The following is a 25434-nucleotide window of genomic DNA, read 5'->3' on the forward strand; positions in this document are numbered from 1 at the left end:
ATAAGCTGAAACAACTTCAAATCAGTTTACTATCTGCAGAGTCAAAAAGGACCAAGGTCACAGAGTTCCAGCAACCTACAAAAAGACTGTGTTTATATTATTAGCTGATTTTCAATTCTTGCCCACTAGGGTCAAAGGCATTCTTTCTCAGAAAGGAGTCCAAGGGGGACCCTAGATATCTGAGAAAATGTAGGCCTTATGGATGTGACAGAACTTTGACATCCCAGCTGTGTTGTACAGCCCAGTAATGAATAGTTGTTTTCTGCACAAACTTTCCCTTTCAGAATCTATGAACTCTATTGTCCTTCATCTTAGGTAAACAGATTCCTAATATCTTTATCAATGAGAGTTGCTGAAGCTCAGGAAGAAATACCAGAGTGGGGAGAGGAGTGGAAATCTATGTATCAGTCCAGCTGGTATGAGAAGGATCTTAATCAAAATAACAACATTCATGAACATCTGGTCTCATAAGCTTTGTTTATCATTTCCTAGACCTCAGAAAAAGCTTTGTGAGTTGTAGGTGGCCTGGTGTTTCTCACAGCGTTCCAGATGTTTTTCTCCCAAAGTCAAAGGCAGCCACAGGAAATTTGTTTAACATTATAATTTTTAATCATGAACAGAGACACAATACTTTTGACTTTCATTTCCTCTCAGAATCTTCTCAGATATTATCCTTTTATTCACTTTTAAAGTTTATTGAAATAATATCACACTTTCACATCCCATCATTTTTGACTGCAGGAAATAAAATATACATTTTTTGTTTTTATTTTCTCAAGACCTAGCATAGTTCCAGTCATATTCTAAGTTTTCAATAAATGTGTGAATTAAGTGAATACATGAATGAATGAGCAAATTAATTAAAATTTTCCTTCCTCTCTTGGTGGTGATTTAGTCATTAAGTCGTGTCTGACTCTTGCGACCCCATGGACTATATAGCCTGTCAGGCTCCTCTGTCCATGGGATTCTCCAGACAATAATACTAGAGGAGGTTGCCATTCCCTTCTCCAGAGATTCTTTCTGACCCAGGGATCCAACCTGTATTACAGGCAGTCTCCTGGATTGCTGGTAGATGCTTTACTACTGAGTCAGCAGGGAAGCCACTTTGTCTCTAATAAGCGTGTTAAGATGACAAGAAGATACCACCCTTCCACAGGCAGACACACTCACACACACACATAACTGGTGTTGTGGAAAGATGAGAAAAAGCAACTTATTTCACAAGAAATGTTTTATATTTTTCACGTATCAACGCCAGAACAAGTGACTTCATGCATTCTTCATAAACCAGTGATCAATAGAAGTTATAAAAGAATCGTCTATGCTGGGATTTCGTGAAGTAATGACCAGCTGTGGAACTGGTTCATGTTTTTGTGGTTATCTAGTTAGATGTGCTGGTACAAGGCCTAACGCCCACCGAGACCTCCTGTAGTTTCAAAAATATACTTTCTTTATGGCACAGGACTGTTTACTCATAACTGTCAAACCACCAGCAAGTTATCAATCCACATTCAAGGCAGGCACCAAGCTGAATTTGTGTTAATGTGAACTCTTGAGGGAAACAGAATCTAGGCTGTATTTTTATACAATTTTAAACACAGAAGAGAGAACACAGGAACTTTTTCAAAAAAAATAAAATAAAATGCTTTCTCCTCAAGAGGTTTTTCCTTCGTGGTGTTGTTCAAGCAAGGACTGTTTTGGAAATGCTGACAGGATCTTAGCAAAGGCATCCAGAGGGAAACATATAATATGTTTATTTATCTTAGAAACCACAAGAACATTGCAAGAGGCCAGAACTGGCCCTATAAAATGTGTTGCTAAGATATACAGTATGACTGCTTAGTTTGGGTAAAATCAAGTCATTTCTGTGCTGATAAAGGAGGGTAATCTATATTCTGATGTCTCCCAAATTTATGTCTATAACCCAACCCTCTCCCTGGAGCTCCAGATGCCTAGATCAAAAACTTCTTTTATACCTCCTCCTCGAAACTGAATAGGCGTCTTAAAAGAACAAATCCCAAGCCAGACTTTTCATTTCATCCACCCCAGCCTCCTCAGAGTTTTCCATCCCAGTCAAGGGTGACTTCATCCTTCCTGTGGCTCAGGCCAAAATTCTTGGAGTCATCTCTGTCTCTCTTCTTTCTCTCTCACACCCCATTTGATCTCTCAGCCATCCAGTCCTCTGTAGCTTCAAAACATTTCCATATCTTGACCCCATTCTCACTTCCTTGTCTGATACTAACCAGGTCAAAACCATCGTCACTTCTTTCTTGATAAATATCCCTCCTAGGTCCATGCCTGTTGCTCTACAGCCCGTGCAACTTGAGGTACCCTTTCATAGACAGTTGAATCAAGTCATTTCTCTACTGAAAACCTTTCAATAGCCTCCTGTCTTGCTCAGAGGAAAAGATAGTCTTAAAGTCCTGTAAGATTTAGGTTCCCATTGCCTCTCTGACCTCATGCCGTATCTTGCCTCTCTTTATTCATTTTACCTGCTCACATTTGATCTCTCTGCTATTACTAGAACCTACCACACATCTTCCTAACTTCTGGCTCCTTTTTTTGTTTTGCTTCCTTCCATTTTTCATAGCTCTGCTCAAATGTCACTTTATCTTAAGGTCTTCTTCTGACCATGCTATATAAAACAGCAAGTTCCCATCTCATACTGTCTATTCCCTGGTCCTTAACTTTCCTCCGTTTTATTTTTCATGTCCAGAAAGTCTCCTCCCACTGTGACGTCTGCTGTCTGAGAGTGAGACATCGTTCATTGCTTTATGTCAACCACTAGGGCAATGTGAAACACACAGCAGGTCTTTAATTAATATGTGTTGAATAAATAAGGTGATATGTGTTGGCAGATATATCAGACATGGATAGAAGGGTTGGATTATTTGACTTCTATGTCTATTTAAAAATTGATTTGTGTTCCTACACTTGTCTGTGAAGGCCTGGGAGTATGAACTTAGCCTTCATAGTCCCTATTGGAATAAGGTGTCTGGCGAGTAAGTTCTCTGTTCATCAATGGTTAATCAACAGTTGAGGGTCATGTACTTGGTAAGCAACTCATCCAGTCCTGTTCTTGTTATCTTGCATTGTGGAGGCGGGAGTGGCAGACATATGGACTTTCTCTTCAAATTTAACTCTACTGGAAGGTTGTTTTACATTCCTGGATGTTTATGTTTGATTTTTAATAACTTTAGTGTTTTCCCTCTCTTGAGTTTTCTTTTTTTTCCCACTGTTACACCTTGTAGTATGAAATTAACAGTCTGTCACAGACCTGTGACTTGAAATAACTGTGACAGATGGTGCACTAGAATACATGAACAGATCCCCTAAAAGAAATTCTTTTAGCAATGAATATAGGAATTAAAAACTGAGCAGCAAAATCAGAAATGAAATATCAACTCAACAACTTGTAACGTGTGTCGCAGGAGGAGAGTCTGCAGGGCGATGAATTCTTGTCAAGAGTTAACAGTGTACATTGAGGAGCAATCTTGGAACAGCCCTCACTGGAACTCTGGATGAGTGAGAAAGTGTTGTATACGCGTTTTTAGTTTTTAGTTTACTTAAGGGATCAGGCGTTTCTTTGTTAGCCTGGAAGACAAGGCAATGAGATCCTGCAGCTGCAGCTATAAGAAAATGTGGAATAAGGAATTGTATAATGGAGAGGGAGGAGGAAAAAAGAGAAGGAAGGTGTAGGCATGATTCAGTAAAATGAGTGATTCAGGAAAAAAAGTGGACATCCAAGTTACGCCTGATTTATGTGATGAGAAAGACATAGGTACTTTCATTGCCAGGTCAAGGTCATTGATCAGGAATGCATTAAAAGAACATAAATACTGTGCTCTGGAAATTTTATGGCGCTTGAATATGATAGATGACAGCCCTTAGGATAAAAAGGTGTGCAGCCTAGGCTAGCATGAGTGTGTGGTTTACCCAGTCACAAAGGGTCAGGAGCAAATTCATACTTTCCAACCTCTTACGTAAACCACACACAGTCAAACAAAAGTGTCAATAGAAAGAAAAAGAAATAAAAAATTTTATAAAGATAAAAAGAAAGTGAGTGTTAATGGTTTAATTACATCCCCTCAAAGACAGTTTCAAGATCTAACCCCTAGTACCTGTGACTGTAATCTTCTTGCAAACAGTCTTTGCAGATGCAATGAAGATAAGGCCATACTGAGTTGGAATGGGACTTAACCCAATACTGTAAAAACAGACACACACGAGAAACAGGCCATGTTGGAGACAGAGGCAGAGATTAGAGTTTATTGCCTCAATATGGGGAGGGAGGAGGGAGGAGGGTTCAGGATGGGGAGCACGGGAATACCTGTGGCGGATTCATTTCGATGTTGGGCAAAACTAATACAATATTGTAAAGTTTAAAAATAAAATAAAATTTAAAAAAAATTAAATAACTCTCCTAAGTCCTGTGAACAGAAAAAGGTAAAATCAAGGAAATGAACTACATTTTTCCTTATTTCAAAGAAAAGATATTCAAGAAAGAAGTTGTGCTGATACCTAACAGTGGGATTCTGAAGGGTCAGGCCTCTTTCCCATGAATTGGAAAAAAAATTAAAAATAGTTTTACCACTGGAAAAGGTAAGTCTGAGTATCTGCCTTGCAGAGGAAAGTCCAAAATCTTTTCCATGGTTCTCTCTCTATTCATCCCTCCCCCAGCTGTAGGTTAAGCAGCAGGGTAGCTGCAAACATTTCTTCTCCAGGAGGAAGTTTACAGCATGAAGGAGGCTGTACTTGAGAGGACAGTATAGCATTCCAGCTCTGAAAAAAAAAATGTCCAGAGATATCCTTGAACACCAAATGCCTTCCAATGCCTACCTTTTCACTGTAGTCATGAGAGTAGGACCTCTTGAGACATATGAGAGAAAAGAAGAAGAAGAAAGACATTTCCTCCTTCCTATTGAACGTTCTGGAAAACTGATATTTTGTGTACCGGCAAGACTGTGGAAAGAAAAAAAAAGCCTCTTTCCCTAATGTTATCCTCAGCTCTGTGTATACCATAAGTAACTATAAACCACTGCTTCTGCTTCAGAAGAAGGTGAAGAAGTAGCAGAAAGCCTTCCTTTATGCCAGAGGATCAGACAATGTGCTAGGTATACCTCTGAGTGGTTGAACTTACTCTCTGCCTTGCATAGCCTCCAAATCTCCCTGTGGAAGGCTCACACAATCATCAAAATCCATTTCAGTCCCTACCTGTGAAGTTTTTCAGGCTCCTCTGTTCTTATTCTCCTGCTCTTAGAAGAGGTGACCATCCCTCTTGTGAGCCATTGCTGTAATTTGCATACATTCCTATGATAAAATTTATCCCTCTGAATTTCTGTTGTTTGGTTAAAAGATTGTGTCCTTTGTTAAACTCCAATCACCTTAAAGTCAAAGATGGTGTCTTCTTACTTCTTGCATCTCCAGTGTCTGACACGGACCTAGTAAATATTTTTCCAAGAATAGAAATTCACTCTGTACCATGAAAATGATATTTAAAATCATTGTGATTATTAAGAATATGATTTCCATTATTATATCGACATATGGCTATTAACTTAAAATTCATTAAAATTACATAAAACTTAAAAGTAAGTTCTTCAATCATTTCACAGTCATGTATGGTTAGTGGATACAAGCCTGAACAGTACTGATAGAGAACACTTTCAAAACTGAACAGTGTTGTTGAAGAATATTTTCGATTTTTTATGAACAAATGTATCCTTTTTGAAAAGTGAAGACACTAATTTGAACTGGTGAGACTGTCTATTATTTTATATCTCTACATTATATGGGAGATGTTCGGTGATTCCTCATTGTTGGGTATGATCTATTTTAAAGTAGCAGAAGACAACACATTGAAGTGATGGAAAATTTGCCTTTCTTACTTACAAGCTGTATATCCATGGAAAAATTACTTGACTTCTCTGGACCTCCATTTGCTCATCTGTAAAAGGGATATTAAATAACCAGAGATAGTGCACAGAGCTGTTGTAAATATTAAATAAGATGCTTTCTGTGTGTGTGTTAGTTGCTTAGTTGTGTCCAACTCTTTGCAACCCTATGAGCTGTGGTCTGGCAGGCTCCTCTGCTCATGGGATTTCCCAGGCAAGAGTACTGGAGTGAGTAGCTGTTCCCTTTTCCAGGAGAGCTTCTCGACCCAGGGATCGAACCTGGGTCTTCTGCATTGCAGGCAGATTCTTTACTGAATGAGCCACCAAGGAAACTCAAATAGGATGCTTTATATACAGGTAAATCATAATATTCAATAAATTACAGTGATTATTTTTATGGAAACTGCACCTCAATACTCTAACCCATTAACACAGAGGACTACTTCTGAGAACCATGAATAGATTCCCTTATTAAAGACTATCACCTTTGGTTCTGACATGCTGAAGGCAACGGCACCCCACTCCAGTCCTCTTGCCTGGAAAATCCCATGGATGGAGGAGCCTGATAGGCTGCAGTCCATGGGGTCGCTAAGAGTCGGACACGACTGAGCGACTTCACTTTCACTTTTCACTTTCATGCATTGGAGAAGGAAATGGCAACCCACTCCAGTATTCTTGCCTGGAGAATCCCAGGGACAGTGGAGCCTGCTGGGCTGCCAGTCTATGGGGTCGCACAGAGTCGGACACGACTGAAGCGACTTAGCAGCAGCAGAACTATATAAATTTTTGCAAAACAAAGGCTGATTCTAACCTGATCAGGACTATGATTCTGACTCTGCATTTCCAATATCTCAATTTCATCATCTGTGAAATGGAATAACACAGTCTTATGGATTTTTTGTGATAAGTAGACATGGTCCCCAAAGAGCCAAATACAAAAGCTGGCAATTTGTTGTATGCACTGAATAAACTCCAGAAATAAATGTCTATTTCTGCTACTGTTATTGTTGTCATTCTTATCTTTCTACCAAGAGTTATCACATGTCTGCAATACATTCACTGCTAGTTTATTGAATAAATGAATGAACAAAAGAATGAATAGAGTATGCTAACGCAGTAAATAGCTTCTTCCAGTTATGGACTGATAACGGATTATGAATAAAAATCACTAGCATAATCACTTCATGGGAGTCTGCCACATAATTAAACTGTTCCTACAGAGCTTTGTATATCCCAGGCAGTAACTGGTATGAGGAGAATATGATTTTAACCAAAACAGCTTAGAGCTCAAGCTTTGATTCTTATGATCTTCATGATTATGCAAATATTATTTTGGTTTTCTGCTATATTTATGTACAATACATAATTGACTGCCCATTAATATTGACAGTATGCGTTTTCTGTTTACGCTTCGATTTTTGACACTAACTACATTTCTTTCAATAAGTAAACTCTGCTTTAGTCAAAGCCATTATAAAAGCAGTCTAGTGTTTCACAACGGAAAATCAGATTTAGCTAATCATTTGACAAAGTTTTGTCAAATATTTTTGTATTTATTAGCACCTCTGCTAATGCATCTCTGCATTAATACTTCTGCTCAATGCAGAAAAGTCTAAAATAATCGGGGTCAGAAAAACTGCCTGGGATGACCTACAATGCAAATGTAATGCTTAGATGAGTGTGTACTAAGTTGCTTCAGTCGTGTCCCACTCTTTACAACCTACGAACTGTAGCCCACCAGCTCCTCTGTCCATGCAATTCTCTAGGCAGGAACATTGGAGTAGTTTGCTGTGCCCGCCTCCAGCGGGTCTTCCTGACCCAGAGATCAAACCTGTGTCTCTTATGTTCCTGCACTGGCAGGCGAATTCTTTACCTCTAAGGCCACCAGGGAAGCTCATGCTTAGCTGGTGGAACGTGTTCAATGATCCTACAGATACGATTACAGTGTTTGGGCTATTCTCTGAATGTCCTGAAGACATCCATTCCCCTCTCCTCCCCACTCAGCCCAGGAGGTGGCTTAATCTCTGGTTTTCTTTAAGGACTGTCTTCCCTTGAGGTTTGACCAGTGGGAGGACCTGAAGTGGGAAGGGAAGGTAGTTACCCTACTTCAGTTCTTCACCTCTGGTGGGTACTGCATCCCACCAGGAGCATGCCTCCCTGGATGCATCCTCTCACTTAGCTCCGGAAATTCAGTTCTTCTCCTGTCCATCAGCCACATGGGTGGGAATGCCTTTCCTCCATTGTCCATTCCTAGGTGCCTCACCATCCCTTGTTTCCTGTGGCTAACTCTGAGCACACTCTAGAGCAGCCCCGTCATCAAATTGCTTTCATTTAAATTCTCTGGGGTGAATTCTGTTTTCTACCAGACCCTGATTTGTACAAAGATTAAAAGAGAAAGCTCTGTTGCCAGGTATTTCCCAGGTATTTGACTATGGGAAAGTTACTAAATTTCTCCTAATTTTAGTTGACTTTTCTACAAAATGGGGATAACAATAGTATTTACTCTACAGGGTTGTGAAGTCTGTATGTAATAGTGAGGGACAATCTCATGACTTTTCCTGGAATTTTGTGTTAATATGCTCTTGTGTTATATGTTAATGTAACACATGTTACATGTGTTAATATGTCTGGGAGTCAATGATGGAGGAAGTTCATATTGTGCAGCCATAAGAGAGGCCAGCCTGAAAACGTAATGCAGGAAGGCAAAGCTGAAAGAATTGATGAGAAACTCTGATAAAGGCTCACCTACTAGCAAGACTGTTTTGTATTTCCCCTCATAGTTTAAACCAGTTTGGGTTGCAGTATTTACAATCAGAAAACATACAAGGTTATAGAAGACATAGACTGTTCTCACGTGTTTGCTTATTAGACATTGATATCACACGCGTACTTTTTGATAAATATTTACTCTTGGTAAAGCAGCCCATTCCCCAGGCTTGTTGAATGATCTGCTTTGATAGCTATTTTTAAATTCGACACAAAAGAATTTATAAAACCGAAGGTTTAGCTAAATGCAGGAAATATTTCTAATACGTCTAGTAAGGACAGAAATGTTTATGTGAGCAGATTGATTATACACAAAGTTTTAAAACGAATTTAGTATCCAGTAACTGAAAATATTCTTTTTTTAGACCAATAAGAAAAAGTCAGTTTTGTGCCTTAGCAGCAGCAGCAGCTTAACACTGAATATAGATTAAGTAAGTTATAATACACAAACATCAAAGGACAGGGGTAGAATACAAACCTGAGAACTTGAAAAGATGTGCTGTTTTTATCAAGAAAGCAATGTCTACTCCCTTCAGAAGATTGAGTTTAGGGAAGATTTAAAATTACACCTTTATACAATAGTAAGTTTAAATGTACTTGTGAATTTATTTTTTTCAAAACAATGACATTAGCAAAAATTTTACATAGCCTGGATTGAATTCACACACTCAAATGAGGCTTTATCAATAATAATATGGATGAATACATTGCTAGACTATGTCAATGGAGCTAATCCCCCGCCGTGAGTTACAGAAGATTGATACCATTTTTATTTGATTCTTTCCGGAAATTAAATGCTCTACTAAAATTGTTTACTCCAAATTTTACATTTAGTGAAACAAGAATATCTGCAATAGCTCAGTTAACATCAATAATAAGCTTCAAAAAAGGATTCTGAAAATGGCAGGCAAAATATTTTTTTATTGTAGGCAATTACTTAAACTGCATATTTGGCTTTATGCATAATAAGTCATGTGGGAAAAACATCCACATTGCAGATAGATTTCCAGTATCTAGTTTTCTTTTTTTTTTGTTTTTTTGTTTTTCTGAGCAATGACATTAATGGGATTTTGCCAGGTTATAAAAATGAGGGTTTTCTTGGGAGCTACTTGTAGTTTCCAAGCTGAACGGCAGCACGCACATAGACACATCGGAAGGTGGATGGCTGGATCTCCCAGTACTGGACTGGGTTGCTGAAAAGGCTCACTCCTGAATAAGAAGCCTTTTTGGTGTTGTATCCGGGTGGGCAGAAGTCGTTAGAGCCGATTGCAGAGATATTGTTGTTGTGAAGGTAGACAACCTGCAACCCCAAATAATGGCACATGGTTATTTTTCTCTAAATATATGGAGACCGTACAGGTGAACACTTAATTCTTTTTTAGCATGCTCATCCTTCAGTTTAAATATCTTAATACTTATCAAACCAAATGTTTGGTTTCTCTCTCCCTTTTTAATCTTGTTTTTCCCTTCCTTAGTCTTCCTTATCTCAGTATATGGCATTTCAGTCTTTCCAGATGACTCAGGCTAAAAACATTGCCATTATCTTTGACTCTCCCTGTCTTATACTCTCTGCCTTACCATCAACAAATCCTGCCAATGTAACCTTAAAAAAACACAAAAACGTGTAATCCAGTTCTTCTCCCCATATCTACTCCTACAACCTTATCCAAAGCCACTATTATCTCCTTCTAAATTATTGAAGCTGCTCTGATCTTCCTGTTTCCTCTTTTGCCTTCTTGAAGTCTGTTCTTTCTTTCTCTTTTCTACCTTCCTACTTTCCTTCCTTCCAACAATTCTTTTAAAAAGTAAGCAAGTTATATCATCCTGCCTCAGTACCCCAGCAGCTTCCCATCTCATGCAGAGTAAAATCTAAAGTTCTCACAATGGCTGGCCATCCTTCTACTCTGAGCTCACCTCCCTTCACCGTTTAGTCCAACCTCCCTGACCTACTCGCTTCTCTTCAACTAGAGCACTGTCCCTCCTCAGGTTGACACACACCACATCCTTCTTTTGCCATAAACTCCAAGGTGTCTGCCAGGCTTACTGACTCATGTAATTCATTTATCCTTACCAAAGAAGTCTTTCTTGACTATCCCATTCTGCTGTTTGCTGTTCCAATTATATTTATTTTTATTCATAGCAATGATCACTATAATTTTTCTGTTTTGCTCCTCTAAAATAAAAGCTCTATGAGGCAGGAAACCTGTTCTGTTTTGTTTGTGACTATATCTCTGGTGTCTGCTAGAACAGGGTAGATGTTCAACAAATATGTGTTGAATGAATAAATGAATGATTTCATGGTTATTTCATAAATTGTATCCACATGGAATATTATGTTTTCAGGGCAAAGATAAAATTATAGACTATTTAAAGAATTAGCCTAAAATAAGGAAGTAATATAGTAAAGTATGAGAGGGTATAGAGTATTAGAATCAGAATTAAAAATCACAAACTCTAAGAAATACTTGAATGTCACTGTATTTGGAATAAGCAGACCTAGAAATTTTTAACAAAGATGTATTCTAAGTTATAAGTACTATTCAATGAATATAATATTATAGTTCATTAGAAATTTTTTTCTGAAATATATTATGGTTATGTTTAAGACAATGGCAATTTGTTCATAGATTTTTTTTTTAGCAAAACTAAATATCAGACTTAAAAAGAAGTTTGAAAATGAGTTTTTACTCCCATTATTTATATGTGAATTCTGAAGAACAGAAGTGATTGATCATAAAACCAAGGCAAAAATATAATGGTAAAGTAATAATTTCTAAAGCAAGCTATAAAATCTATGAGGTCCTTCCTTAAAATAACTGACTTGAAATATTGTTCCACCCACCAGAATATTTGTATTCATATGCTGATTAAGAGTCTTGATTAAGAAAAAGGTTTATGAAGAGAACCATAGATGTCTTACAAAAACAGAAACAAGGGATATTAATATCAAAACAATATCTGTAAGGTGTGTATGTGTGTATGTGTGTATGTGATTCTCAAACTTTGAAAATTTCTTGTTGTCATTTGACAGTCTCCATTGTTTAACAATGATTAAAAAGAAAGGAGAGGTGCTTGGTGAGAGTCTATGGCTAATAGTTAAAATAAGAGAAGGAAATATCAAGACATAAAGCAAGTCTTAGTCTGTGTAAAAAGGAAATTAAATTTCCAAGTCATTATATGAGGTCAATATTTTCTTACAGCCAGACAAAAATCATCACAATAAAGAAAGCTATAGTCATAATATCACATATGAATATAGACAAAAAATTAACAAAATATTAGGAAATTATATATCACAACATATTTAAAAAAGGACTGTTCACCATGGTCAAAACAAAACATGATTTTTCTGAAGGATGTAAAATTTATTTAACTGGAAATCAATTAATATAGCATATTAAAGGAATAAAAGCAAAAATCACATGATCTCAACAGAAAGAGAAAACATTGGGAAAAAACACACATTTATGATAAAAATTTTCAGTAAATTAAAAATCAAAGGAAACATTTTTAACTTGATAAAGAGCACGTACAAAAGACCTATAGTTAGCATCACGCTTAATGACAAAAGGTTGATTGCCCTTGTAAAATAGGGATCAAACAAAGATATCTAATTTCTTTTTTTTTTTTAATTGGAGGTCACACATACCCCAGTGTTCAAAGATGTCTAATTCCATCACTTCTACCAACATTGTACCATAGATTCCAGCCAATGCAATGAAGCAAGAAAAGAAATTTTTAAAATTCAGATAAGAAAGAATAATTAAAATTCTCTTTATTTACAAATTACAAGATCCTGAATGTAGAATATCCAAAGGAATGTATTAAAAGTACTACAATTAAAAATAATTTTAGCACAGGACCCTAGAACTAGGACAGAAGGTAGATGTACAAAAATCTATTGAATTTCTATAAACTAACAAAAAAACTCAAAAATAAAGTTAAAGGAAACCATCCATAACAGCACCAAAAATAACACAAAATTTAGAAATGAACTTAATAAATTGTAAAACTTGCATACTAAAAATGCCAAAATATTGCTGTGAGAAAATAAAGACAAAATAGAGATATTCCATGTTTGTGCATTTGAAGACTTGAAGTTATTACAAGGACAATTCTTTCCTGAATGATCTATAGATTCAACACAATTCCTATTGAAGCCCTGGCAATCTATTTGAGAAGAAATGAACAAGCCGGCCCTAAAATTTGAATGGAATGCAAAGAAACAAGAACAGCCAAAATTTTGAAAACTAAGAACAAGGTTAGAGGAACTTCATTTCTAATTTCTAAATATAATCAGAAGTTAGTTATCAAAAGGTATAGTACTAGCAAAATAAAATGTGGTATATCCATATAATGATGTGCAAGTCATCAATAAAAATGAATGAATTACTGACACATGCTGTGATGTGGATGACCTAAAATTACTCTGATAAGTGAAAGAAGCCAAAAGCCACACCTTGTATGATTACATTTAGAAAAGAAATGTATAGAGAAGACAAAAACAGATTAATGATTCCCTGTGCCTGGGGACGAGATTGAGAACAACTAGAAATAAATATATAAGAGGCCTATTTTGGAGGTAATGAAAATATTCTAAAACTAGATTGTGGTGATAGTTGGATAATTACATAATTTTACTAAAAATATTTGGACTATATGGATATAGAAAAAAAAAAGTAGAGTGGGTGAAACCCCTAAGAGCCTCTAGAAATGCAGTTAATATGAGTACACGGATGCCAACTGGAAATGGGAAACTAAGAGTAAGGTCCTTCTGAATGTGGGGCCCTGGGTAAATGTCCATGAAATTTGCTGATATTCAACAAAGATTTCAAAACGGCATGTTTGATGATATTTTCTCTGTGACCACAGTAAGACACACTATATGTTGAGCTTTTCGTATATACAATCTTTTAAAAATACACAATTTAAATAACATGTTTGTTTAATTTCCTCAAGATCACAATGGAAATCTTATATTGTTATATATGAAATCACTATGACTACTTAAAGTAATAGGCATGACTTACATTTATAGGTTTATGAACTGTAAAGCTCTATTATAGTGAACCACTGAACCATATCTTCTTATCTTTAAGAATACATGATAACTGATAATTTATAGGAAGTTGACTCAGTCACACTGCTAGGTAAACATTGTCTTTTGACCTACAAGATGTTTGTTGAAACTCAAAGTTAAAACTACTATTTTATTTCATATCTATAGATTACAGATGATATCTAACCACTATATATTTGTTACACTGATCTGTATCTTGAAACTACCTTGTTTCATAAAAAATAAATTACATTCTGGAAGCAAGTATTATAGTAATTTCAAGGTAGTAGTCCTAATTTTCAAAAAATTAATACTAATTTAAACCTATATATCTCACAGAACCAGAATGAAAATTCATGTAGAAACATCAAAAATATCTCTCTGCAAAAACATTTCTAAGCAGAACTTCCTGCCTCCAGGCATCCCAGTAGGGATGATTTGCTCCCTAGATATTCCTCACAGTAGGTAGTGGCTTTATGTTACCTGGATGTACTTATGATCGGCCAGCCCACCGGGCACTTTGACAAGCTTGTTGTTGTTCAAATGAAGTTCCCTCAAATGAGGAGTGTTGGCCAAAGAGCCATTGTCAACCGCAGAGATGCTGTTGAAACTCAGTCCCAACCTGCAACAGAAAACAGAAATGAATGGATCCACTGCACATGGATGCCTTCTTACAATAGGAAAGGCATTTTTTTGTTTTGTTTTTGTACTTACTGTTACCTCTGCCTAATGTGATTTTTCCCATACTATTTGAGCTTGGATAGAACCCATTTGTTCTTAAGGTTTCATCTCAGATACAGTCTGCTCCTAGTGAATGCTCATATAGCACCCTGTTGTCACCCTCTTGTAATACTCAAGGGGCTGTGTACTTGTGTGTCTTGCTTTGAGAAAAGTGACTGTCTTGTATATCTGGTACTAACCCAGAGCTTGATGTGATGAAGAGTTGATTGTATAATGAATGCAGTTAACTCAACTGAGGCAAAATGAAAGGGACACTATTACTATCTTGGTCACTTTGTAAATCAAGCAATTGTATTTTTATTGTATAAATTTATTTGTTGTAAATAAAAAGTGAACGTTTGTAATGTCAATAAATCTACCTGCCAGAAAGCTCAACAGAAAATGTGTTTAAAAGAGTCTATCAATGACAATCTGTTACTGTCAGAATATGCCTAGCATCAATATTTCTGGCTTCTGACACTGACCTCTGAGCTATGAGCCTTAGAGCCCTGATCTCTGACCCTGATCTTGCCCCCTCTTCCATTTCTCATACAATGCCACTCAAGGTTCTGGGTTGTATTTTTTTAATTAAATGTTTAACAAGTGGGAGTCTGCAGCTTTGATGTTCCCTCACAGTGCGTGCTAGGTCACTTCAGTCATATTCGACTCTCTGTGACCCTATAGACTGGAGCCTGCCAGGCTCTTCTGTCTATGGGACTCTCCAGGTGAAAATACTGGAGTGGGTTGTCATGCCCTCCAGGGGATCTTCAAGACCCAGGGTTTGAACCTGCGGCTCCTGCGTTGCAGGCAGATTCTTTACCACTGAGCCACCACGGAAGCCCTCCCTCACAGTAAATCAGATTCAAAACTCAGAAGAAGCTGACTTGAAGACAGAACCACTGTACCCAACATTCTCAGTATCTGTCAGAACCAGGGTGCTGTCAATCGAAAAGGGCAGAGAGAGATGAGGCAATAAAGTAGTAGAAGAGAACCTGAAAGCTCAAAGGGAGAGAAAGCAGAAGAATTTCTTGAATTTCCGCAAATTTAGTGAAAAAGACTTGGCCGTTTTTGAAGAATGATTCCTGCTTGCCTTCAGTGAGTTGAGATTTTTGAGCCCTTTTGGGATTTAATGTTGGCGTAGGGCTTCCCTGGTGGCTAAGCTGGTAAAGAATCTGCCTGCAATGCAGGAGACCTGGGTTCTATCCCTGGGTTGGGAAGATCCCCTGGAGAAGGGAACTGCTCTCCATTTCACTATTCTGGCCTGGAGAATTCCATGGACTGTATAGTCCATGGGATCCGCAAAGAGTTGGACATAACTGAGCAACTTTCACTTTAGGTAACCAAAGTCTTCCAATTTTCATCATGACTTGGTATTTGAAATAACTGAGATTAAACTGTGCTGATTTTAGGCTATTGATAACACAGGTGGCTTGCCTTACTTGTTGATTATCACCCTGGCACCTTGTCTCATAATATTTTGTCTTTCCCTCAGTCTTAAACTTTCATCTGTTTCTGGTCTTTCCTTTTCTATTTCAGAACTTTGACTCCTAGTTCTTACAGCACTCCAAGTCCCATACCTAATTTGGACTAATACATTTCTTAGAATGTAATATTCCTAATAATCTAATTGAAGGAAACTACATTTTCAATGATCAATTTATATTCACTCATCAAATGTTTTTTAGAACCTATTATGTTAAAGACTTTTGTTCTAGGCTAGTGATGGCAGAGGAGACGTGGCTCAAAAACCATGATTCCTTCCATCTAAGAAAATTCCACCTATTAGCAGAGCATATGGTATATATGCTTAATAAGAAAAGGGAAGTTTGCCTGAAAACCACTTTATATTCTTGCAGAGGGATATATAGGATTTTCTCTTTACTTGTTCCTAATAATTAATTGGAATATTTGCAACAATGTTCTGAGATGAGTGGCTGCTTTTTTCTCCTTTTCACAGTTTTGATTTTCAGCACCAATGTACCTCTCATGTTCCAGAATCAGGGAGGAGCAAACAACATAAGGATTTGATGCTTTATGAGATAGATTTTTCTGAACTTGATTCCAAAGAGAAATGTATTTAATCAATTCAAGAATTGAGAAAGTTTGCCTGGCCAGTGAGGCAATTTTCTCTTATTTAATGACTTGAATTCAAAATCTTTTTAAACAAAAATCTTCATTTCTATTGACCTTCTCAAAGTTTATTAGCTCTTTATGCTTCTGTTTGATAAAAAGTATGTGATGTTAATTTTAAAGTGTGGAATCTTAAAGTCTCCATACCACTTTCAGCACAAAATAAACTTACTTTTCTAAAATGGCACAATATTATAAATGATTTACCATGTTTAGAATTTTATACTATTGCCAATCCCTACTACTTATACTCCTCCTGATACTATTGATAATAATCCAATAAAATCCAATAATAATAGCTGTCCTAAGGCTTCCCTGGTAGCTCAGATGGTAAAGTGTCTGCCTACAATGCGGGAACCCAAGTTCAATCGCTGGAGAGGGATTGCAAAGATCCCCTGGAGAAGGAAATGGCAATCCACTCCAGTATTCTTGCCTAGAAAATCCCATGGACTGAGGAGCCTGGTAGGCTACAGTCCATGGGGTCGCAAAGAGTCGGACATGACTGAGCAACTTCATTTTCTTTCAAAGACACTTCTACACAGTGAGAAATGCAATTTATTTTCCTATATTCCTCTCTAGTTAGAGAGGCTTAGTCAACATACAAAGGTAGGTGACACTATTTTGAATATTATTTTCTCCATTCGAGACTAATTAAAATTGCTTTAGATAACGGGTTTCTTATCATTTGAGGCACCAGGGTTATATATTGCAGCTACAGTCACATGCATATATCACCTTCATCCCTCACGCTCCCCTGGGTCACTGGGGGATACGCACAGAAACAGGGGAAAACTGCACTATATATGCATCTGCTTTTATGTATTTCTCAAAGATAAATGATATGCTTTGTATTTATTTATCCATGATGAAATTTATGTGCAAAAAAAGGAGTGAGCCAATTTGGCATAACACTATGCTTCTCAGCAAGGACATCAGCAGTACATGTGAATCAGGAGCAGACTGTTCGTGAAGACAGTTGAAAGGGTCTGCCAACACTCTCTTTTTACTGCTTCGCCAGATTACAAATATAAAAAAAAAATTGAAATTAGGTTAGAAAGCAGAATGGGCATTAATGATCATCTATAAGGAAAAAAAGTTTAGAAGGGTCATAAAAAAATTTTTGAGAGTATATGTAAAGTCCAGAGAGACATTTTAAACTCTTCAGAGAACAGGAGTTAGACAATCACATGATATGTATTCTAATACATGCTGTAAGATGCCCAATATTTTCATGTCCTGGTAGCTTTCATTTTAATACATTTTCAAATTCTGAACACTATGTTATAATTACTTAGACTTCTGTTTGATACAATTAAGTTAGAACATATTGCATGAGAATACGGATATAATCAAATACTTGGTACATATGATATATCTTAATCTAAAAACAGTATGGTATTCATAAAATATAAGGCAGATATTAGTGGACTTATGATAAGTACACTATTTCATTAGTTTTTTTTTAATTTTAAATAATTCAGCAGAAGTTTGTGGTTATTAGTAACAAAAACAAAAATTGTGGTACAGGCAAAAATCAATCATCATGTTTCTAATTCTGAGCATATAGGCACTAATATACTGATCCATTTCACTGATAGAATATTATGAAATAACGTTATTACTTAGCCAAATTATTCAGTCCTTTCAGGCTAGCTGCATCAACTTTGGTGATTTTGTTGCCATCGAGATGTAATTCAGTAAGGGAAGGAGGAAGACCTGAAATATGGAAATACAGGAAGTTAAATTAGCAGAGAAATATAATTAGAGAATGTATGAAGACTTAATGCAGACACATGTCATCAATTTTCCAAATGACATTCAGTTTCAAAGGATTTGCTTTTCATCTTATTCATCAGTTTTGCTTTTCATCTTTTTCCTTCATCCCTTTTACAATAATACATGTTTTCGGAAGTAGTACAAGCCATTTCTACTTTTATCCTAAACTGATTTTAACAAACTGTGTTTGCTATGTAGTAGATTATCATGAAGTAGATTTTTGTCCTAGACACTGTCAGTACAGTTGTAGAAGTGAAGACTTCTCTTCTTTGAATCTCATTAGTTTCTCACAGCTTTGTTAATGGGCTCACACTGCCATTGACAGAGGATAATGACTCTAAAATGAAGCTTTTGGCATTTGAAGTATAAATTAGTAATTATGGATAAGTTCAACCTATAAACAACCTTAATCATGTATTTCCTTACTGAGATTCATTAATAACTAATACTTATATACTGTGCTGGCTTTAGTTTTAATCAATTTTTCCATAAAAACATCAAATGTTTCTGTAACATGATGTGTAGAAAGAGCTTACTTGATCCTTTTAAATTAAGACTGTTTCTTTATACAAGAGGAATACCGAGTCCTATAATCAAGTGATCTGTCATAGGTAGGGCACCTGGGGAAAACCAGCGTATCAGCTAGACCTCTGGATAGTACCTTGTGAATGGCTATGACCTCTGAAAATGTAGTAATGTTAAGTATAAAAGTTTAAATACTATATTTTCATTTCCTCTTGCCATCTGAGGATCTATTATGTTTTTATACAGTTTTTTAAAAACTACATATTGTTCCGTTTATAAGAACAGCAACAACTACAAAGAAAATAGCAAATTGGTTACATGGAGAACTAACATCTGCTTAGCAGATAGGGTTGGTTCTTTGTCTATAATGAATAAAATTGGAAAATCACAGGTTATGTTCGGCTTGAAATTTTCATTACATCCCACTGAACTCAATCAAAACATTCCATTTAATGTAAAAGTTTATTCCATATTTTATTTGAAAATGACTATTAATTTCTCAACAGTAGTATGATTTATGTGGGAGATACCAAAGAAAGGAACTTCTGCTTTACTAACTGTCTGTTATGTGCGGAACACTGAGATTAGCATTTTCCTAACCTAGCTCATGTAAGTTTTTTCAATATATTAATTTATTTTTCATTAATTCTGTTTCACTGATGAAGAAACAGAGATTCACAGTTACCCATTTTGTAGGTTATCTAGCTACTAAGTGGGGACTGTGGTATGCTCCCAGATGGCCAAAGAGAATAACATGCTCTTCACTGAAGAAAATGAAATAACAATGGCATGATTTTTGCAAATAAATGTCAGGAAATCAAAGTCAATAAGGACTAAGGGATTTCAATCACTTTAGTCTCAGAATATATAAATGTGGATTTTTAAAATACTCTCATAAATAAAGCAAGTGAGTACAGAGCAAGGCAGTGAATGTACATCCTTTCTTCCCTGCCACTATGAAAAGGTGTTTTTAAAAATGTAATGTCTCTGGAACAACAATCATCATCACATTCCTCATTCTTACCTCATTTCTAAGTGTCTTCCCTTTGGGACATCAGTTTCCCAAAAGGAAAGTTATGGTAAGTTTCACTGTGAAAGAGAAGTTTGCAATAGGAGGGTCAGATCAGATCAGATCAGTCGCTCAGTCGTGTCCGACTCTTTGTGACCCCATGAATCGCAGCACGCCAGGCCTCCCTGTCCATCACCAACTCCCGGAGTTCACTGAGACTCACATCCATCGAGTCAGTGATGCCATCCAGCCATCTCATCAGAGATCCAAATTTATAGAAAACATCATTAGCCTCTGCCACAGTAGCATTTAGCCAAAGATTCTACACCTGTTACTGCTTTTTCTTTTCCTTTTCCATTTTTAAGATAAAATATATTGAGAGCTTACTTTGGGCCAGATACTGTGTATGTACAAGTCTTATTTATATCTATTAACCCTCACAAATATCCTACAAGAGAGGCGTCACTAATACCACCATTTTATAGGTAGCAAAACTGAGGTTTTAGAAGTGTGGAATAATAAGCCTGAAGTCACAGGATAACTAAATGACTGAGCCAGTCCTCTCACCCAGGAAGGTCTGACTTCACAGTGTGAACATAAATCTATACTCCACTCCACTGCCTTTTGATGTCACTCAGTGAACGGAGATAACATGTGGAAATTAAGACTCCTGGAAAGAGGCTACGTTCAGGTGTAAGGGTACCAGTCTAGGAAAGCTAGACTCTTACATGACACAGGTATAGATATGCACAGGAAGAAGGACTTAAGATGACAGCAGAATGAAATGGTCAAACACATGAGTTACAGCATCAGCCTAGCACAAGCCAGCCGTGCCACTGGCTAGCTTGGAGGCTTTGGTCACAATTTACTTTATGTCTTTCAGATTTATTTTCCTCAATTATAAGACAGGTGTGATAATACTACTTAAAAGGGTCATTTTGAGATTCATATAACAGAAGCCAAGAAAAGCATTTTGCATAATATAACAGAATTCATGAAAAGCATTTGGCATAAGTGCTTAATAAAACTGAGTTATTATGATTTTAATGCTATTAAGAGTTTAATAAATAAAAGCAAGTAGAAAAGATGAGAAAAGAGCCCTCGCATAGTAATAAACAGATATAAGAAATCAAGGAAAACTGATCACTAACTGATGAAACGTGTTATTGAGCTATATTTAGGAGATGTAATTAGAAGGACAGCAAAATCAAAGAATGTGCTTTAATGCAAGTCATCTGGTAGCATGAAGTAATAAAAAATACCTGGACTTTAAATTCAAGCTACTTTACTTTACTTCCTACAGCTCTAAGGCTTTAGAGAATATATATGTATATTCTAAATGTATAGAATATATATGTATATTCTAAATGTATAGAAAAGGCAGAGGAACCAGAGATCAAATTGCCAACATCCGCTGGATCATCAAAAAAGCAAGAGTTCCAGAAAAACATCTATTTCTGCTTTCTTGACTATGCCAAAGCCTTTGACTGTGTGGATCACAATAAACTGTGGAAAATTCTGAAAGAGATGGGAATACCAGACCACCTGACCTGCCTCTTAAGAAATCTGTATGCAGGTCAGGAAGCAACAGTTAGAACTGGACATGGAACAACAGACTGGTTCCAAGTAGGGGGAGGAGTACGTCAAGGCTGTATATTGTCACCCTGCTTATTTAACTTCTATGCAGAGTACATCATGAGAAACGCTGGACTGGAAGAAGCACAAGCTGGAATCAAGATTGCCGGGAGAAATATCAATAACCTCAGATATGCAGATGACACCACCCTTATGGCAGAAAGTGAAGAGGAACTAAAAAGCCTCTTGATGAAAGTGAAAGTGGAGAGTGAAAAAGCTCGCTTAAAGCTCAACATTCAGAAAACAAAGATCATGGCATCCGGTCCCATCACTTCATGGGAAATAGATGGGGAAACAGTGGAAACATTGTCAGACTTTGATTTTTTGGGCTCCAAAATCACTGCAGATGGTGATTGCAGCCATGAAATTAAAAGACGCTTACTCCTTGGAAGGAAAGTTATGACCAACCTAGATAGCATATTCAAAAGCAGAGACATTACTTTGCCAACAAAGGTCCGTCTAGTCGAGGCTATGGTTTTTCCTGTGGTCATGTGTGGATGTGAGAGTTGGACTGTGAAGAAGGCTGAGCGCCAAAGAATTGATGCTTTGAACTGTGGTGTTGGAGAAGACTCTTGAGAGTCCCTTGGACTGCAAGGAGCTTCACCCAGTCCATTCTGAAGGAGATCAGCCCTGCGATTTCTTTGGAAGGAATGATGCTAAAGCTGAAACTCCAGTACTTTGGCCACCTCACGCAAAGAGTTAACTCATTGGAAAAGACTCTGACACTGGGAGGGATTAGGGGCAGGAGGAGAAGGGGACGACAGAGGATGAAATGGCTGGATGGCATCACTGACTCGATGGACATAAGTCTGAGTGAACTCCAGGAGTTGGTGATGGACAGGGAGGCCTGGCGTGCTGCAGTTCATGGAGTCACAAAGAGTCAGACACGACTGAGTGACTGAACTGAACTGGACTGAAATGTAAATTAAAATATATTTACAAATATAAAATCCGTGCACTGGTGATGTAAAAATTACCTATTACCGTGTAACAAGTCAGAGACTCAAAATGAAAGTACTTTGTGAACTATAAATCAATCTCCCTTCATCTATCTATCAGTCTATCATCTGTCTATTGATCTATCATCTGTCTATCTATCATCTATGCCAGTAGTTGCTATCAATGGGTATCAAAAACACTTTGTCGCAAAAATACAATAGAGAGGGCAAGGGGTAGTAAGAACCATCCTATGGACTAAGTACTCTCTAGACCTGAAATTTCAGTAGAAGCACAATAAAGGATAATTGTTTTCTGTGGGCAAGTACCTATATTTTGTATCAATTCAAGAACAAGACATCTAAACTGAGGAAAGGCCAGATTGAGGAGAAAATTTGAGAATACGGAGGAGGCTTTGTGTGACTGAAATAAATACCTGGGACCAGAAAACTGTGAAAATTAGAGAAACTTATTTTTGCTGATTTGTTGGCTTAAAAGCCTCTCCTGACTAAACCTTAGAATGGTGAGCTTATCCCTGTGACTGTGATGATGGCTGTTTACTTGCCTGGCTCTGCTCTAGGCAATAAGCTTCTTGAAGGCAGGCCTATATCCTATTCACTGCCCTTTCTCCATGCTTATACTTTGCCTGAGCTACATGAGTGTTTAAAAAACTTTTAATGAGTAATAGAAGGTAACAGTAACCCACTACTTATTTACCGGCCAGATATTTTTCTATTTATTTAATTTTAAAACAATCCAGTGAAGTGGATACTAATATTATTACCACTTTACAGATTTTACAAATGTGTCATAGATGTTGAATAACTTGTCCAAGATCATATAGCCAATTAGTGACAGTCTGAACTCAAGCAGACTCCAAAATCCACACTCTTTACAACATATAACCACCACTCTTAGAGCGTGACCACTGTGGATCCTGTTATTCAGATGGTAGTGACTAGAATGTCCTCAAATGCAATGGAATTCACTAAGGGATTAGAGACTCAGTAAAAATTGGCTCAATTTCAGATGTTCTTCCACGGTATCATTTTTTAAAACAAAGTACTACAAAAGCAGTCTATTTTTTAAATAACCATAATTTTTTCTTTATGATATCACAATTCTATAATATAAAATCATTGTCTGTTAATTTGCATCTTACATTAGATGTAAGTATCTTTATAGCTGAAAGAGTCTAGCCATCTCTACAGTCAGCCTGGATGGCCCAGTGGCCAGCTAGTTTCACTGAATACTTCAACGGATAGAGAATTTACTAGAAATAATGTTGGCCACTTGAGTCACCGTTCAAATTTTCAAAGACTTTTTTTTTAGTGTCAAAGCCTTTGGATTTAGATATTCAAATTGCTTTGAAGACCCGTGGCTGATTCAAGTCAACGTGTGCCAAAAACCACTACAATACTGTAAAGTAATTAGCTTCCAATTAAAATAAATAAATTAATTTTAAAAAGAATATCAAATGAACAAAATATATATTAAAAAAAAAGAATTTTCATCACCTTGAGGGATGGTAGTTATATTTGTGTCAGCAATGCGGATGTAGGAGAGCTTCTTCATTCCCTGAAAGGCTCCATTTTCAATGCCTGAGCTCTTCAGCGGGTTGGTGCCAAGTTCTACAAATGCAATAAGTGCAAAACTTTTAGAGGACAACCTGAGGAAACTGCAAGCCAGAGTAGTGTCTGCTCAACAAGAAAAAATTTGGATCAATAACAACTTGAGTGAAAATACAGAAGAGAAATTAAAAAGCTTGTGTCTCATAGGGATGGCAAAATGTGGTAAAAGTTTCCCTTATTAAAACAACCAAAAACAGTAACAACAACAAAAGTGATTTAGGAAAAAGTAATAATATGAAAAACAATAACAACAAAATTATTTAAGGTCCATAAACCTGTTTGTCAACAAATCAACAAAAGTGAGTGTTTATAAATCACACTTGTTATGGGGCAATTACTAAGATATATTAAAATACTGTTAAATAATATGAATCTAGCATTTGGTAAGCCAATTATAATATGACATATTTTACCACATACAGAGAAAAACATTACAACACATTATTTAAAGCAAATGATTTATAGATGTTCAGACTAGAATTAATTCCCACAATGTAAAGGTATTCTCCAAATATCTCTAATTAAGCACAGCTTAATTCTATCCTGCATCTTGGGTGCAGTAGGTAGTGTAGCATCAGCCCTAGAGACTTCTTCCTACATTTTCAGATCCTCAAGTCCAAGAATTAAAATTTTGTAAGGCACAGATTCAATACCCATTTCTCCTGGTCCAGCTACTGTTATCTCTACATGCTTTAAGAGCTGTAAATTCTAGCTAATTTACCTTCCTGTAGCTAAAGCTTACTTGTAATCTCTTAAGGTGAACCTTGAATCCTGGTTTTAGAGCTATAAGAATATATGTACCTACGACGATCATCTGGTTCAATCCATTGAACACAGACTTTCGCACTTTGGTGATCTCGTTCTCATGGACACGCAGCTCCTGAAGAGTTTTGGGCATTTTCTCTGGCAATTCCTTCAGTTGATTCTTGGAAAGATAAAGTCGTTCCAATTTCACCAAAGGAGCAAATGCCCCAGGGCTGATTTTGCTAATTTTGTTGTTGATGAGAATCAGTGTCTGTAGATAGTGAACAGAAGCAACATCTTAATTCCAGAACCTTCCACACATAAAATATGTATGTCCAGCAAGTGTGTAATTTCATTCCATTTATGGGACTAGCAGAGAAATCTGCAAAATTAGAAGAAATTGGAAAGAAGTTAAACTGATCTGATTACTTGAAAAGCACATGAGAACCTGAACTTCAGGAGAAAAGGGGAAGAGAAATTTGATAAAAAGCAGATTATACATAGAGAGATATAGCTATTTAATTTTTTAACAATAAATGCTCCAAAATATTGAAATTACTAGAGTGACCTGGAAAGAATCTAGTGCCAACGACATCCATTCTCCAGTCA

General features: G+C 36.7%; 1 protein-coding gene across 2 annotated transcripts in view; it reads right to left on the reverse strand.

The window, feature by feature from the left end:
- Positions 1–8928: 8928 nt before the first annotated feature.
- DCN (decorin) overlaps positions 8929–25434 on the reverse strand; it is a 39028-nt gene continuing 22522 nt past the window's right edge. Inside the window, 5 exon segments of one of the 2 annotated variants that reach the window (NM_173906.4) lie at positions 8929–9960; positions 14203–14341; positions 18192–18285; positions 23968–24081; positions 24883–25096. In NM_173906.4, the coding sequence (NP_776331.2) occupies positions 9766–9960; positions 14203–14341; positions 18192–18285; positions 23968–24081; positions 24883–25096 (756 nt within the window). In that variant the 3' untranslated portion in view covers positions 8929–9765. 2 annotated transcript variants of the gene reach the window in all.

This window comes from Bos taurus, chromosome 5 (genome assembly GCF_002263795.3).
Source record: "Bos taurus isolate L1 Dominette 01449 registration number 42190680 breed Hereford chromosome 5, ARS-UCD2.0, whole genome shotgun sequence".
Lineage (NCBI taxonomy): Eukaryota > Metazoa > Chordata > Mammalia > Artiodactyla > Bovidae > Bos > Bos taurus.